Genomic DNA, 18,860 nt, shown 5'->3' with positions numbered 1-18,860 from the left:
TTAATTGATTAAATTTTTATGCTGCCCATCTCCCTTACAAGGTGATTCTGGGTGGCTTTCCTATGCAATAGAAAATTGGCAAACAACTTTAAAAATGGGACCATTTTCAAATAAAGACTGAACTTCAAAATGAGCTGGATCGAGATGAATGTTGGCACAAATAATAATAATTCCCAGGTCATCCCAATTGACAGACAGTTGTGCAATGGCCAGGAATGTACCACCTCCTCAGTTCTCAGCTTCCTCTCTGATTCCTCCTCATGAGCCAGACTGGAACTATTATTAAAGGGCTGTAAATAATTCTAAACACATGCTTTGCATGTTTTCCCTATTCTGTTTTAGTCCTAATAATACTATTCATTCCCTTTTTTCTTATATATTATTAAATATTTTAAAGTAATGGAGAGCCTTGTTAAGAATAGAATAGAATTTTTATTGGCTAAGTGCGATTGGACACACAAGGAATTTGTCTTGGTGCATATGCTCTCAACGTACATAAAATAAAATATACATTTGTCAAGAATCATATGGTACGACACTTAATGATTGTCATAGGGGTCAAATAAGCAATGAAGAAGCAATATTAATAAAAATCTTAGGATATAAGCAACAAGTTACAGTCATACAGTCAACATGGGAGGAAATGGGTGATAGGAATGATGAGAAAAACTAGTAGAATAGAAGTGCAGATTTAGTAGAAAGTCTGACAGGGTTGAGGGAATTATTTGTTTAGTAGAGTTTAGGTATTATAGATTAAGTATATACATTCCTTCATTTTTTACTCTCTATTGAGGATTCCAATTATTTTATTTATATTTATTTATGAGTTAGAAATGTGCAGCCCACATTTTGACAAGGAAAATGTGGACTGCAAGCATTCGATGCTATTTTATTTTTGTCTCTGTCAATGAGATAGGGTGGGTTCAATCAGTCACATAAATTAGTCAGTGTGGTTCTGTAACTGAGGAGGAATATGAATATGGGTTTTTACCCATATGAGTCTTTATTGTAATCCAACCCCTTAAACACTATATCACATTGGCTGAATTTTGGATTTAATAAAACCGAAAAGAATGATGTATAGGATCAAACTGGATAGGACACAAGATGAAGGTAAACACTTTGGTTCCCTTTAGAAATTTAGGGTTTAGGACTACATTTAGAAGGGATGCAAGCATCAAATCGCCACCTTTGACATAATATACAGTATTTTTAATAAGATTTATTTATTTATTTATTAGATTTGTATGTGCCAATCAAAATATTTCTCCTGGAAATATTTTGATTGGCACAATTAACTATTGTAAGGAAGAAAATTCCTATATTAAATAACACTTTAATGATAATTAATAGCTTTATAATTAATGGTAATTTATTAGGTAATTAATTTACTGACCCCTCACATCCTGGACATAAACTGTTTCAACTCCTACCCTCAAAACGCTGCTACAGAACACTGCACACCAAGACAACTAGGTATAAGAACAGGTTTTTCCTGAATGCCATCACTCTGCTAAACAAATAATTCCCTCAACACTGTCAAACTATTTACTAAGTCTGCACTACTATTACTACTAGTTTTTTCTCATAATTCCTATCACCCATTTCCTCCAATTTATGACTGTATGGTTGTAACTTGGTGCTTGTATTCTAAAGATTTTTATTAATATTGATTGTTTCCTCATTGCTTATTTGACCCCTATGAACTGTTTTTTATTGTGTTGTGAGCCGCCCCAAGTTTACAGAGAGGGGCGGCATACAAATCTAATAAATAATAATAATAATAATAATAATGTGTTGTACCTTATGATTCTTGACAAATGTATCTTTTTCTTTTATGTACACTGAGAGCATATGCACCAAAGACAAATCCCTTGTGTGTGCAATCACACTTGGCCAATAAATAATTCTAATTTGACTCTAATTTGACTATAAATGATAACCATATGAAATGTGTCTATATTAGAGAAGAGAGTATAACACTGAAATCACCCTGTCATTGGCGCCACCTGCATCGCTATCTTTACTTTATAATTACTATGGTATGTCTTACCTCCAACAAAAACATAGGCACTGTACTCCTCATAATAGTCTCCCATTATCACACGAAGGGTATAAAGGCCTTCATCTTCTTTATTAGCATGAGTCAAGGTCAATGAAGCTCTTTCTCCACTCCAATGCATCTGAATCCATTTTGATGGAGAAATCAAAACTCCTAAATATAAAAAATAAATGAACGTATACCACTAACCAATGGAATTGTTCGTGTTTAAATAAACTTCTTTTACCAAGAAAATACCTAACAGCCCTTTCACAAAGATACGTTTGACTGATACATAAATGGCACATTCATTGAAGCCACCTTTTAAAAAACATTGGATAAAATTGTATGTCTGTTTAGTTTTCTCTCCAATCTTATATACTGTATATGGAAAAGTTCAATTTATAATGTATTTGCTTAGGAGAATAAAAATAATCTACCATTTCTTCTCATATGATACTAAAAATGCACATTTTCTTCATACATAAGTGTCAACTGGTTTAATAATTGTTGGTTGGCCTTAGGAAATTAATGTCATTCCCAAGTCTTCTTACTGATTTCAAGGCCTTCCCAAAATGTTTTCATACTCAAGGCAAAGAAAAACTATTTCCAGTTTCACTCAACTTATCAAAATGGATTGGTTGTTAAATCTTCAAGTATACCTATGAACATAGTGTAATGTAAAGAGTCAGGAGACATTTTAAGATGGATATAACACTAACCATTCTATATTTTAAGTATCTACCAATTGAGAGGCTACTCTCCCACTATGCCTAGCAATATGGCCAGTCCTCAGTTTCAGCAAGAAGACAAAAGAGGCTTTCACTAACTAGTTAACATGATACAGGTAGCTTTTTCTGTTATACAGTGCAAACAATTTATTACAGTCTTTAATAAAGAAAAATATTTCTTAATCTGAATAATCAACAGCTTACAGTTTATTGTGCTATGATAAGCAAATAATAGTTAAATATCATAGCTTATTGTAGTATGAAATGCAGCCATAGTCTGAGAATAAAAGTAATATTATTACAGGTAGCTTTCAACTTATGTCCATTTGTTCAGTGACCATTCAAAATTACAGAGGTGCTGGAAATTTTTTTATTTATTAATTAATTAATTAATTTATTAATTAGATTTGTATGCCGCCCCTCTCCGTAGACTCGGGGCGGCTAACAACAGTAATAAACAGCATATGACAAATCTAATGTTTAAAATAATTTAAAAACCCTTATTTAAAAACCAAACATACACACAAACATACCATGCATAAATTGTATAGGCCTAGGGGAAAAAGGGTAGTTCAGTTCCTTCAAGCCTGACGACAGAGGTGGGTTTTAAGGAGCTTACGAAAGGCAAGGAGGGTGGGGGCAATTCTGATCTCCGGGGGGAGCTGGTTCCAGAGGGTCGGGGGCCGCCACAGAGAAGGCTCTTCCCCCTGGGTCCTGCCAGACGACATTGTTAGTTGACGGGACATGAAGAAGATCGACTCTGTAGGACCTAACCGGTCGCTGGGATTCGTGCGGCAGAAGGCGGACCCGGATGTATTCTGGTCCGATGCCATGAAGGGCTTTATATGTACAGCCAGTCCTTGAAATTCTGGCCATCATGGTACCCCTGTAGTCATATGATTACAATCTGAGTGCTCAGATGCATTGCTCGTGATTAAGATGTTGCAGGAAGCTATGGTCACATTATTGCCATTTGTAACCTTCTCTGCCAAGTTTCCCACAAACAGGAAGGAAGCCAGAAGGGAATGTCAGAGTTTTTGCTCCAGTTTTTTATCCTACCTGTAGCATACCTACCCTGCTGCATGCAACCTGCACCAGCCCTCTCACAGCCTCCTCTGGCTCATATGTGTCCTGTTCCAGTCATCCCAGGGCTTATACTGGCCTTCCCTCCATGGTACCCCATTCTCCTTATGCAGGACTCCTGCCTCATCTCACTTAGGTTCTGGTATCATGAGGACAAAAGGAGCTGCCAGGATTAGTATTGCTAAGAGGCATGGTCACAACTGCATCAATTAGCGGCAGCAATCCCAATCCCAATCGGCATTGTAATTCAAGGACTATCTCTTGCCACAACTTTGCATGTCTTTCTGGCTTCAACCACTGGCGGCACAGGTGATGGAGTTGGCTGCAAAGTCCTTGGGGACCCTCAGCCTGTTGGTAATACGTCTCCCTGAAGATTTTACGCTGGACCTCCAAGCTGATAGACACTTCCTCTGGGTTCTTCTGTTTAGTTTTTCTCCTGACCTCTCCACAGCTCCCAAACTGAGCAGTAGGAGGTCTTTGTCCAGCTCCTGCATCTAATCGGTATTGTCTCTCCATTTTTTTTCTCTATAGAACTTCCTTTCTATTGCATGATCCACTTTTCCTCCCTACAACTTCACATGTATAGAAACATCCTATGCAGACATCATCTAACTGAAACAAAGAGGTTTATCTTTTAGTGCATACTTACCATTCCTGTACCACTGGATTTCTGGGTGAAAACGCTTAATATCAGGATGAATGACAACTGTGCAGCCCAGACTCATTGTCTCGCCTTCTCTTCCAAAAGAAACATCAAATGCATCCACAAAATGTATTTCAAACCTGGAAGCATAGCCATATGGACTAACACCAAGGCCAACTGTAAGAAGAAAAATGATGCTTAGTCCTTTGTTAAAGCTGGATTATTTAAAGTTGTATTCTAAATTCTCTTTTCTTCTTCTGAAAAGATAAATTTTCAGATCACCAACAGTAGAAGCAATTTTAAAGAGATGCATGCCAATCTGAAAAGTGTATAATATAAGTCAAAGTTGGTCAGTTTTCTTTACTATAAGATCAAAGTTCCCAGTTAAAAAGATATGCCTCAAATTCTCTCCACCGTTCTCTTTATTTAAGTGAAATTTAAGTGATATTTCATGGTTCTATAAATTAAGCTGACTTCTTTTTATCTTTTGATAATGATTTAACATAAAAATGGATATTGTTTTCCGTAGGCTGGATATTACAAGTCTGAGTTATATAACTATGCTAAAAATGGGTTTGGCACTCAGTTCATTCAAGCTGCATGTTATTAGTTTAAAAATACTGGTGCTCGTGACAAATTATAGCAATGTCCCTTTGGTTAGAACATTAACCAGCGAGGGATTATAATGTTGCTTCTGTTGTTTTCTTTATTCTGAAATCACCTGAACAATAATTTTATCTTTCTAAAAGTAATATAGTCAAACCTCGTCTTACGAACCTAATTGGTTCCAGGGGAAGGTTCGTAAGATGAAAGGTTCGTAAGACGAAACATTGTTTCCCATAGGAAACAATGTAAAGTCAATTAATCCGTGCAACCAAAAAAAAACCCCGCAAAAAAACCACTGCCGCCCGGCTGTCACCTTGTTTTAAAAGGTGACAGCCGGGCGGCGGGGCTTCCCAGCACCCCCACCCAACCCCGAACTTTTGCCGAACTTCCGGGTTCGGGGTTGGGGGGGTGCTGGGAAGCCACGCGGCTGTTTTAAAAGGTCACAGCCGGGCTGGGGGGCTTCCCAGCTCCCCCCCCAACCCCGAACCCGGAAGTTCAGCAAAAGTTCGGGGTTTGGGGGGGTGCTGGGAAGCCCCCCAGCACGGCTGTGACCTTTTAAAACAGCCATGCGGCTTCCCAGCTGTCTCCGAACGCCGAACGCGGAAGTTCGGCTTTGGCGTTCGGCTTCGGGAGACAGCTGGGAAGCCGCGCGGCTGTTTTAAAAGGTCACAGCCACGCTGGGGGGCTTCCCAGCACCCCCCTGAACCCCAAACTTTTGCCAAACTTCCGGGTTCGGGATTCGGGGGGGGTGCTGGGAAGCCCCCCAGCGTGGCTGTGACCTTTTAAAACATCCGCGCGGCTTCCCAGCTGTCTCCCGAAGCCGAACGCCAAACTTCCGCGTTCGGCGTTCGGAGACAGCTGGGAAGCCGCGCGGCTGTTTTAAAAGGTCACAGCCGGGCTGGGGGGCTTCCCAGCAACCTCCCGAACCGAACCCGGGGTTCAGAAAAATTTTGTCTCTTCTTACGAACTTTTTTCGAGTTACGAACCGGCGTTCGTGAGGCTGCTGGGAAGCCCCGCCGCCCGGCTGTCACCCTTTAAAACAGCCGCGTGGCTTCCCAGCTGTCTCCGAACGCCAGTTCGTAACTCGAAAAAAGTTCGTAAGAAGAGGCAAAATTTTTCTGAACCCCGGGTTCGTATCACGAGTTGTTCGTAAGACGAGGGGTTCGTATCTTGAGGTACCACTGTACTGGCAAAAATGATTTCAAAAGGCTGCCTTTTGTTACTTTCTGCGATTTTTCTTTCTATTCTGCTTTGTATTATGAAATTTTCTTTCTATTCTGCTTTGTATTATGAATATTATTTTCTATTCTGCTTTCTATTATAATTTTTTCTTTCTATTCTGCTTTCTATTATAATTTTTTCTTTCTATTCTACTTTCTATTATGAATTTCTTTTCTATTATGGTAAATGGGGAACTCTAACTTCCACAGTAACAAATATACCAGTAGTGGGTTCCAAAATCTTTGCTACCGGTTCACATGCGCTCACACACACGCATGACACTTCTGTGCATGCGCAGAAGTGTCCCTGGTGGGTGGGCAGAGCGTTCTGGGCATCCTGAGTGGGTGGGCGGTGCCAAACCAGGCAGGTGGGCGGAGCCAAACCAGGAGCAACAGAGAGCAACCTACTGTTGAAATATACTCTAGAATCCTAATGATAGAAAATTATTTTTCCCTGTGTCAATCTATATTTTCTACACCGAATAACAAAATAATTCTTATAAAGGGCATTTAAAGTCATGGACTAACTGAAACTAGATAAACCAGTGTGAATTCAGGACTTCCAGATCAGATATTAGAGGGTTTTGTACATTTTGAATAACATATAATGGTCAACTGGAATTTGCAGGATCCAACTTTTAAAGTCTAATCCTTTAAATGGGGAAGGGGATATCTCATACTTGATGATGATGATGATTATTTATTACATTTGTATGTTGCCCCGTTCCAAAGACCCAGGGCTTGATGATGCTGTGATCCCCTAAAATAATATAATTATAGATCATAGATGGCAGAAAAAAATGAAATATTAGAATTACATAGTATCAACATGATGTGGCTTTTTGCCAGATATTTTATTATATGTATATTATATACAGGGGTGGGCAGCAGGCATGATGGCGTGGAACACAGTTCCACCGGCGGAAATGAAGATGTGTGCACAGCTCCAGCTAATTGGCGGCTGTCACTTCCTGGATTACTGGTCTCTTGGCTTTCCTCTTTTCCTCTGCTGCTGCTGCTGCATCTGTGCTCCTTGCTTTTTCCCTCTTTTCTCCTTCCTGGCCTCGGACGAGCTTCCCTCTCTCCTGCCTGGCTCCCCTCCAGCCTCACGCGGCCACCTCCCGCCTAAGGTGCAAGCAGAAGGCGTGGGTGGAAGCGGCGCTGGCAGTATTTATGCTTCTGGCAGCACCCATTCTCCCAGCTACCCAGCCTGAGGTGGGGGGGGCAACTCAAGAAGGAGAGAGCAGGAAACGCGAAGCAAATGTCACCCCAGCAAGCGACACTGGTAAGGTTGTAAGACGAGGAATTAACAGTTCACTTGAACGATAATGATTGTTCAAGCCACTCCCACCTGATCACATGGTTGGCAAGCCACTCCCACCCAGTCACATGATCATTAAGACACACCCACAAAATAAGCCACACCCACAAAATAAGCCACACCCACAGTGTGGCAGTAAAAACTTTGGCTGCCCATTACTGATTATATATATGTATGTGTCTCTGTGTTTGTGTGTGTGTGTGATATTTACCTTAATAAGACGAAGTGCTTAGAATCTTAAAATAAAATTCTATCACATATATTATCAAAGGCAATAGGCAGAACTAAGCAATATTACCTACCTCCAACTGCATCTCATATTGCAGTATAAGATAAATCATTATAAAATATTAATACTGTACTTCCAAATAGAGTTTATTTCTTTAAATAATCTTCTCAAAACACTATGCAGAACATTTCTGAATGACCTGCTATAGTTTTCGTCATAATGAAGTTTATCAACAACTTACAGCTTAGGGGCAGTGTGGCAGTTCCAGCATGGAAAAAACTTTCATCAAACTCTCCTTTCACATATCCTATAGTTTAAAAAAAAAAAAGCAAAACAATTGTCATTTATCTGTAGGCCACAAGGCAAAATTTTAGCAAATGGTACCAAAAAAAAATTAAGGAATGAATCGTTGAACAAACCTACTTTTTACTACTATAGAAGCATAAGCTGAAAGTTCTCCTTTGACATTCATAGCAGAAGCCCGGTACTGAGCAGTGTCATCAAAGTCACATCTGTGAGGAGTGAAGGATTTAGGAAAATGTTAATGTTATAAAAAAGAATGATGCTCTTATATTTTGCAATTTTAAAAAAATTGATCCTCTGGTCCCTTCCACACATGATGGCTGTGCTGATTTTAGAATATTATCATTTAGGGATGTTCCCAATGTACATGACTCTTCCCAAGGGGCTTTGCAGCTTCAGAAATTAATTGGTCAACTCCTGTTCCTGTCTTCAATACTGGTCATTAGTTTATGGAATTCACTTCCAGAAGAGGTCGTGACAGCTGTCAGCCTTGATACTTCAAGGCAGGATTAGACAGATTCATGGATACCAAAGTGTATTGAAACGGATGTCCATGTGCTGCCTACATGTTGGTTGAGGCAGGCAGGATTTCTTGAGTACCATTTGTTGGGGTCAGGAGAAAGGGAGGGTCTTGCCTTCTCTTTCTGCGCAAGATCCCCATGCACAATTGTTGAGCCACTGTGTGACACAGAATGCTGGACTCGATGGGCTTTGGCCTGAGTCAGCATGGATCTTCTTATGTTCTTAAGGTAGTCTTTCTTCATAAAAGTTGAATGGACTAGATGGACCATGAGGTCTTTTTCTGCCGTCAGACTTCTATGTTTCTATGTTGAATGGGCCACTTCCCATTAGTGGAAATTACTGTCTTGTTCTTCCTTTGGGGTTTCTTGTCTCCTGAAATGAATCTGCCATGGTTGCATGGCACCATCCTGCATTAGTTTATGATCCTAGAGGGGTATGCACAGGTGGGCGGAGTGTCCCAGGGGACCTGGGTGAGTGGGTGGAACCAAACTGGGTGGGCGGAGCCAAACGAGCAACCCACCACTGAAATGTACTCTAGAGTCCTCTGTGTGTGTGTGTGTACTTGTTTTCCTTGTCATGAAAAGCAAATAGGGAAATAAGAAAAACAAAGGAATAAGGCCCCAGACAGCTACCATTTTAGGCATCCCAGCTGGTCACCCAGAACTACCAGTTCTCCAGAGGAAAGGAAAGTGGGAGTCTTCATGGAATGGTAAGAGCAAAGCCAGTCTCTGTGTGGAAGGGGCCTTTCTTCTATATTTCTTAGGCAAATTTTATTCAGATTTATTTACCATGTTCCCTGCCCTCTAAAATTGCTCATTCAACCAAATGAAAAGGTTAGCATGAGAGAAAAAGGTTACATTGCATGGTAGGATTCAGAATGGGTGAGTATGAGTAAGTTTCATGATGATTTAAAAGCAGATATGATGTAGCAGAAGCATTTAAAAAAAAAAATTAAAGAAGCTTGTTGTTCTTTTACCCCAATGTCCAATATCTCCAGTTTCTAAATTCACCCCATTTTCTAATATCATTTCACCTTCATTGCACTATTTTTATATAATATTTATATAATATGTTAATGCCACTAGCTAATTTGACTGTTCACTTTTACCTAATGTTTATATATTGATGCCACCTCTATAGCCACTTTACAAGAGACTTTGAGAAGTAAACAATCATAAAATGTTATACTATATACAAACATTTTCGAACCTAGTCACGGCTAAGGGCCAGACTATCTTCGGGACTGCCTTCTGCTGTACAGCTCCCACTGGTCAATAAAAACCCACAGGGTTGGTGTTCTCTGAATCCCATCAGCTAAGCAGTGTCAGTTGGCAGGGCCGCAGGGGAGGGCCTTCTCTGTGGTGGCACCGGATCTGTGGAACCAACTGCCTCCTGAGATCCAGACTGCCCTCACCCTACTGGCCTTCCGGAAAGCCTTAAAGACCTGGCTCTGCTGGCAGACCTGGGGCCATTGATCAAATGGCAAACCCTCTATATCCGGCCCCCCAAAATATGTATGACTTTTTAAAGGGGTTTTCAATTGTTTTAAATTATCTTTTTAGATGTCTTTTTCCTGTTGTAAGACGCCCAGAGTCCTTCTGGGTGGCATATAAATCAAATAAATAACTAAATAAATATCTCAAGATCATCCCGATTCTTAAAGCATGAAAACAAGTAGCTTTTATTCTACCAAATTCACTCATATTTTTACCAGTATGATATTTTACCCCAGACAATAATTTAATGTCTCTGTTGAATTCATTTCTTGCACAGTATTTGCAAAACTCTGTTTAGTAAAGGATAGATATCAGACAGAATTGCCTGAGTGAATGAGAAGCAGGATAAGGATAGGAATACACAATGTAGTTAGATGAGGAAGAGGGAAATATTACACATTATTGAAGGGTTCAACAAAAAGGAAAAATGAAAGAAGCAACTGTTAAAGGGTTTGGGAGTTTGGTTTGGTTTTTGCTTTGTTCTTTCAACCTTACCTCAGGTTCTCAATATTTCCTCCTGGGAACAAATCTCTCCACAAAAGCAGTTTCTTATGGACTCCTTTTTCTTCATGGAACAATTTGACTCAATTTATACAAAAGGGTTGTCTTTTGCCAATGAAGAAATAGGATAATGTGCTACATAGCACCAGGATCTTATATCCTATGCAGTTAAACTGTAATCTTAATGCTCAATAACATTTTGATTGTATTAAGACCCTAAATCTGATTAGTTCTATTTAAGATGTCAGCCTAAGCATGGTCATAGGACTAAGCTAGAGTTCATGGAAGATGAATGTTCATTCACTTCAGATGATACTTTGTACATCGCTTGAGATGATGTGTAGGAACGGAATCTTTATGACAGGCTGTGTGGTTTTCTCACACTTTATGGGAAAGAAATGAGCCAAGGTATCAATCATCAAAGTGGCTTGAATTCTAGCCAGCTGAACCATTTGCAGAATAAAATGATATTCCAGCAGCAAGTTCTAAGCATCATGAAAAAACAGCAAACCATTAGTCATTTAATTTGTTTCTAATATATATTTTATTGCTAAATATTAGGTGAAGGAAGTGTGGTATGTTTTGTTTCATGTGTCAAAATTATTTGTTTGAATGCTGATATTATCCAAGATATTATCCGGCACCACATGCAGAAAAATATTTTAAATCAGATTGACACACACAAGTGGAAGTTGCTTCCATCCATCCATTGAATGATGGATGTGGTCAAAATGGTTTATTACTATCTATCTTCCATGACATTTAGCCCTTCTACTAGGTAGCACATCATTCTTTGTGGGTCTCCTGGATTTCTGTAATTGAGAGAAGCTGCAGTACTTTAGGTTCAAGTTAATACTTGTAAAAATAATACAGAAGATGTTAAATTTCATTTTGTATATATCAGCGCATTACAGATGATTCCACTAGGGCCAATTTTTAAAAAAAAGAATAGGTAGTTTGCATTGTACAGTTTTTCTAAAAAGTAAAATCTTCATCTTTCCACCAATAAATTCCAGTTGTACATAGAATTAAATTAACAGAAGAGAGTTTGAATGGGGGGAAAAAAGAATCAGATAAAGCTGTTCTGATTTAAAAAAACTATTTGTTTAAGAATGTAAACAGTGGCATGTTTTGTCTGAAAGTCATCTTTAGCCTTACTGTTAGTATTTATTTAAGTGCTTAAAACTATATTCTAGTTAATAGAATAGAATATAAATAGAATAGAATTAGAAAATTATTATTAATCTATTATTATTAAAATTATTAGGAAATTATTATTATTATTATTATTATTATTATTATTATTATTATTATTATTTTCTAATGGCTTTCAGACTGGATTAGAATCCACCATGAAAATAACAGCAAAAAGAAATGTAACTTAACAGACTATTTTGCTAATAATGTTGTTATAGAAATTCCTGACAGATAATGGTGGTGTGTTTTCAAAATATTATTTTATTTCATTGCTTGAATACATTCTAGCATTATGTGTGGATATTTAGTTGAAATTTTAGATATAGATATAGGAGCTTCTCTAAGCTAACACAATCAGCTGGAACACAGTTCATCTGTAAATAATAGCTTCAATTAAAACAATATCTCAGCAAGGAAACATTACTTCTTAATGATCTTCGATCACATTCCATATACTATAATAACGTTATACAGGAGCTAATGTAATATTAGCAATCAATTAACATCAAAACCTGATGTTCATTCATAAAGTTGTATCCTGTTAAAAACTGCATTGTGATATATCCGGACATTAGTTGGAGCACCAAAAATACTTTGATAATGAGTTTTGAGTTTAAAGGCAGTTATAAAATACTTTACATAGGGTAATCATGAAGCCCATGATTACTTCTGACAAGATTTCAGTAAACAGTGTTCCCTCACTTTTCGCGGGAGATAAGTTCCAAGACCGCCCACGAAAGTCAAATTTCTGCGAAGTATAGAGGCGGAAGTAAATACACTATTTTTGGCTATGAACAGTATCACAAGCCTTCCCTTAACACTTTAAACCCCTAAATTGTGATTTCCCATTCCCTTAGCAACCACTTAGATTATTATTCACCACATTTATTTATTAAAGTTTATTAAAAAAAATATTTATTAAAGGCGGATGAATGTTTGGCAGTGACATATGACGTCATCAGGTGGGAAAAAACGTGGTATAGGGGAAAAAACTGCAAAGTATTTTTTAATTAATATTTTTGAAAAACCGTGGTATAGACTTTTCGCGAAGTTCGAACCCATGAAAATCGAGGGAACACTGTAGACAATATTTTTAGAAGAACAAGGCTGGTAGACTCTATCATCACATTTAAGAATGCCTTGACAAGTGAAAAGACTGTTGAGCACCAGGACAGTAAGTTTACTGTTGTACTCTTCTGAAAACACAAGCTTTAGAAACATAACTCAGAACCTGGTGTAGGCTAGATAAAGCAACTGGCAGGGGGCATTCACCGGTGATCCCACACCAGTCAACCTTCATGTCACCAAAGTCAGACCTGTTCCTGAACAGGAGCAATTCAACTAGATTCATCATCCTATGTTACCTGCAATAGCAGATATTACATAGATAAAATAATTAGATCCTGGATTATGTTTTTCTTAATGACTACTTGGCATTTAATGGCAAATATTTCAAGCTTTGGGATAGCGACTTAAATTACACGGATTCTGCTTGCTAGGTGGCTAAGCAACCAATACATACTGGTATCTAGAATCTAGATAAATTTCCATTACAGCAGCACTATCATTTTCTCTCTAGCTTCTTCCACTGAAGAAAACTTTCTAGCTTCTTTCAATCTTTAATTCTGACACATCACATGCATTCCCATTCCCATTTTTTTCTATTGACATACATTTGATCTTCCCTTGAAATTAACAGAGAAGGAAGAAGGAAGACATGTTAGTTGATTCCCATGCTAAATCCTATCATCCTCCATACTCTGGGAGATAATATCTCCATTGACAAGCAGGGCCAGATCTAGGCTAAAGCCTGAGTAAGCAGCAGCCTAGGGGCATCAAATCAAAGCCTAATGTGTTAACTGCTGAAAACCAGGAAATAGCTAATTATGCATAATATTCAAGGTGTAGAATAAAAGGAAGGAGAGCAAGGAAAAGAAAGCATTATATTAACCTAGTCTCCTTTGCCCTTAATTCATATTGCCCAAAATTATGAAAAGGGTTACAGTAAAATACCCTATAAGTATACATTTATTTCCTAAAATGAAATATCATGTATCCCCTTTTAGGAAATAAATTTAGATTCATAGGCTATATAATTTATCTTTTTAGATTGTGTTGTCCATTCCATCAGTAATGCACATTTTCATTTATTGTATTACCTAAATGCAGAAATTTTAGTTTAAATCTTTTCTATATTAAAATAATTGATATTCCATATATTCTTAATCTTTTGGAGCACCGAGAAAGATAAACACAGGGAAAAGACAACAAAATCTCTGAAAATCTCATTCCCAAAACAATCCAATGTTTCATAAAATGCTTTGACTACTTATTTTTACAATAATATAAGTTTATATCAGCATTTGAGAACTGGACACATGTAAAAATGTGGAATCTGTATTAATATCAAGAGGTATTTCCTACTCTAAAAGGTATTTAAGAATATAATATAATAAGAATACTATATTATATATAATTATTACTATATTATATAATTTAATACGTACTAGGCATTAAAATGTTATAAGGAACATAACCAGTACAACAAAACCTCTTTGGACATATTTTATATTTTCCACAAACTATTAAATATGAATGTTAATTTTATAAACTTTCTGCTTTGTTGTCAATAAAAAAGATTAAATAATTTGTAATTTAATTAGTACGTTTTATTCTCTCTAAGGTCAAATCAGCAAATGATTGAATTATTATACATTCTTTCCTACAGTAATTTAATCTAGATTAATTTCTAAATAAAGGTACATTAATTTGGTTTTAAGACTGTTTGCCACAGCTTCCTATAACATGTCCAGTTGTCAAACTTCTCATTACTACACCATTTTCCTTATGCTAATATTTTTTTTAAAATAATTACATGCAATATAATAAAAGAATCACAAAATCAGTTTAGGGGATTCAAAGCACAGATATATTGGTAGCTTTCATAAATTGTTATTGTCCCAGTAGGCCAAGATAGCTTTGAAACATCCAGTTCTTCCTCCCATATTTTCCAGGGTTACACATCCCATAAACATATACACGTTTTGTTCTTCTAGCAACAGCATCCCATAATATGAAGCTTGGGCAGGGACAGCAGTTTTCCTTGTGTGCCCTGCAGTCATGGGAAATTAAAATTTGTGAAAGCTCAACAGGACCTCTTGCTTGTTAACCATGTGTTTTTGTACTTGGTTGAATAAGAAATTGCAGAATTCTACTTAAATCAAGCTGGAGCCATTTATGACAGATGGTCTTATGGGGAAAAGATATAAAAATATTTTGCTGGTGTTCAAGACCCAGATTATATTGAGATATTTTAAAGGTTTCTTGTAAGGATAAGATTTGAAAAAAGAGAGACTTTTATTTTAATTATGAATTTAAACCATTATAAATTACCTAGTACAGTGTTCCCTCACTTTTCGCGGGGGATGCATTCCGAGACCGCTTGCGAAAGTTGAATTTCCGCGAAGTAGAGATGCGGAAGTAAATACACTATTTTTGGCTATGGACAGTATCACAAGCCTTCCCTTAACACTTTAAACCCCTAAATTGCAATTTCCCATTCCCTTAGAAACCATTTGGATTATTACTCACCATGTTTATTTATTAAAGTTTATTAAAAAAATATTTATTAAAGGTGGACGAATATTTGGCGATGACATATGACGTCATCGGGCAGGAAAAACTGTGGTATAGGGGGGAAAACGCAAAGTATTTTTTAATTAATATTTTTGAAAAACGGTGGTATGGACTTTTCGCGAAGTTCGAACCGGCGAAAATCGAGGGAACACTATTTCTTATATGTCTAGAATTCAATAAGTTATGTCAGTGCATATCAAATATAAACATTAACACACTGATTGATTAATGTTAACTATGCTAGATAAGTAATCTTAATACAACACTGTAGAAATTGATCATGAAGGACACACAAAACATCAAATCAGCCTCAGAATATCTAATCTGAGGTCAGTTGGGGTAAAGATCAGAAGCAACGTGAGAAAATATTATTTTACTGAAAAAGTAGTAGATGCTTGGAACAAACTTTCAGCAAACGTGGTTGGTAAATCCACAGTAACTGAATTTAAACATCCCTGGGATAAACATATATCCATCCTAAGATAAAATACAGGAAATAGTATAAGGGCAGACTAGATGGACCATGAGGTCTTTTTCTGCCATCAATCTTCTATGTTTCTGTTTCTAATATTTTTACAAGGAATTTCAGAATATGTATAGCTTTACATAAGATGGTTTGGAGCCTAATAAAATAAAAACCAGTAGTTCCTACTTCAACATATTATTCCTGTATGATATTACTAGCGTCATCTTCAAAAGACATACTCATATACTATAGAAAATTATCATATATTGTTAATACTAAAGAAAAAGGAAAAATTACAAAAACTATATACTATTTCCTTACTTGTTAATTTCCAAAGAGTGCATCCCGTACCGACTTTCAATTGCATATTTACCAGGATGAGTATGGATATTGATGGGAACATTGTTTTTATACCTATGAAATAAAAATGGATTTATGATAAACACATTAAACGAAATGAAAAAAATTTTTTTTCACAAAAAATAGATTTATCAAAAACTGAAGAATGGAACTGAATTGAACTACTTGTTCATGATTGATAACAGCTAACTGGAGTATTGCAGTGTAGGAAAAAATGACTCATAAAATTTAACACTTTTGCACATCTGATTTCATATTACATATCACTTGTATATATTTAGGAAAAGTAATACTTAGTAATAATAAACATGGCAAACTTTAGTAAGACTGCTGAGTTTTTCTTTAGCTTTGAAAAGCATTTGATGGGAAAAAATATCCAGAAGATGGCAGCAAATATTTCCATTAGCATTTGTCAATAGTACTATTGAACTTTAAAGTCCTAATTAACAAGTATTCAATTATGTACCTTACTGCATTCTACTGCATTGTAGAACTCTTTCAAAAAATTTGATCTTGGTTTGTGTTCCTATATTATTTGTTCAGGGACCATTTGAAGTTACTTATGACTGGTCCTTGAAGTTATGACCATTGCTGTGTTCTTGCAGTCATTTATTTTATTTTTATTTATTTATTTTGTCCAATACACAATGAGGGGTTTAGTGGGTATTTATCTATATACACATAGTAAAATACATGATAAAGGTTATAGAGGAGATACTCATAGTAAAATACATCTAAGAAATAATATAAAAGAAGATATAGTAATAGAACATATCAATGGAAGAATAGAAGAAGAGATATAGAAGAGAGGTTGACCTCTCCAGGTTCCTAAGAGACCAGTAAGGGGTATACATAAGTGCACTGGTGTGCCTTTCGTCCCCTGTCCAATTGTCTTTCCTTTCTTTCACCTATCTTATATATTCTCTCCCTTTCATATATCCTCTCGTCTAAGTTCACTTTCACCCTCATTTATATTACCACATGTCTATTTTTCTTCCTATGTATTGGACAAATGAATCAATAAAAAATAAAATAAATAGAAGAAAGGTATAGGAGATATAGGAGAGCAATAGGACAGGGGACAGAAGGCACTCTAGTGCACTTGTACTCGCCCCTTACTGACCTCTTAGGAATCTGGATAGGTAGATAATCGTAGATAATCCAGGGGTAAAGTGTTGGGGGTTTGGGGATGACACTATGGAGTCCGGTAATGAGTTCCACGCTTCAACAACTCGGTTACTGAAGTCATATTTTTTACAGTCAAGTTTGGAGCGGTTAATATTAAGTTTAAATCTGTTGTGTGCTCTTGTGTTTATTTATTTATTTATTTATTTATTTATTGGATTTGTATGCCGCCCCTCTCCAGAGACTCGGGGCGGCTAACAGCGACAATAAAACAGTGTACAATAGTAATTTGGTATTGATGATTAAAAATCAATTAATATAAAAACCAAACATACATACATACATACATACCATGCATAGAATTGTAAAGGCCTAGGGGGAAAGAGGATCTCAATTCCCCCATGCCTGGCGGCAGAGGTGGGTTTTAAGTTGTTTACGAAAGGCAAGGAGGGTGGGGGCAGTTCTAATCTCTGGGGGGAGTTGGTTCCAGAGGGCCGGGGCCGCCACAGAGAAGGCTCTTCCCCTGGGTCCCGCCAGGCGACATTGCTTAGTTGACGGGACCCGGAGAAGATCCACTCTGTGGGACCTAACTGGTCGCTGGGATTCGTGCAGCAGAAGGCGGTCCCTGAGGTAATCTGGTCCGGTGCCATGAAGGGCTTTATAGGTCATAACCAACACTTTGAATTGTGACCGGAAACTGATCGGCAACCAATGCAGATTGCGGAGTGTTGGTGTGACATGGGCATATTTGGGAAAGCCCATGATTGCTCTCGCAGCTGCATTCTGCACGATCTGAAGTTTCCGAACATTTTTCAATGGTAGCCCCATGTAGAGAGCGTTACAGTAGTCAAGCCTCGAGGTGATGAGGGCATGAGTGACCGTGAGCAGTGACTCCCGGTCCAAGTAGGGTCGCAACTGGTGCACCAGGCGAACCTGGGCAAACGTCCCCCTCGCCACAGCTGAAAGATGTTTCTCTAATGTGAGCTGTGGATCGAGGAGGACGCCCAAGTTGCGAACCTTCTCTGAGGGGGCCAGTGATTCTCCCCCCAGGGTAATGGACGGACAGATGGAGTTGTCCTTGGGAGGTAAGATCCATAGCCACTCCGTCTTGTCTGGGTTGAGTTTGAGCTTGTTGACACTCATCCAGGCCCTAACATCCTCCAGGCACCGGCCCATCACTTCCACTGCTTCGTTGGCTGGACATGGGGTGGAGATGTATAACTGGGTATCATCGGCGTATTGATGATACCTCACCCCATGCCCTTGGATGATCTCACCTAGCGGTTTCATGTAGATATTAAATAGCAGGGGGGAGAGGACCGACCCCTGAGGCACCCCACAAGGGAGAGACCTAGAGGTCGACCTCTGATCCCCTACTAA

At 37.8% G+C, this 18,860-nt stretch overlaps 1 protein-coding gene across 2 annotated transcripts in view; it reads right to left on the bottom strand.

Annotated features, from left to right (window-relative positions):
- MYOM1 (myomesin 1) overlaps positions 1–18,860 on the bottom strand; it is a 94,409-nt gene that overhangs the window by 52,399 nt on the left and 23,150 nt on the right. For both annotated transcript variants that reach the window (XM_070747586.1, XM_070747587.1), the window contains exons 6-10: positions 16,317–16,409; positions 8,298–8,386; positions 8,116–8,181; positions 4,505–4,675; positions 2,054–2,215 (exon numbers count right to left, since the gene is read on the bottom strand). In XM_070747586.1, the coding sequence (XP_070603687.1) occupies positions 2,054–2,215; positions 4,505–4,675; positions 8,116–8,181; positions 8,298–8,386; positions 16,317–16,409 (581 nt within the window). The remainder of the gene's footprint in view (positions 1–2,053; positions 2,216–4,504; positions 4,676–8,115; positions 8,182–8,297; positions 8,387–16,316; positions 16,410–18,860) is intronic.

The sequence above is a fragment of the Erythrolamprus reginae genome, chromosome 3 (assembly GCF_031021105.1).
Source record: "Erythrolamprus reginae isolate rEryReg1 chromosome 3, rEryReg1.hap1, whole genome shotgun sequence".
NCBI classification, from domain to species: domain Eukaryota; kingdom Metazoa; phylum Chordata; class Lepidosauria; order Squamata; family Dipsadidae; genus Erythrolamprus; species Erythrolamprus reginae.
This window is presented reverse-complemented; position numbering and strand designations above follow the sequence as displayed.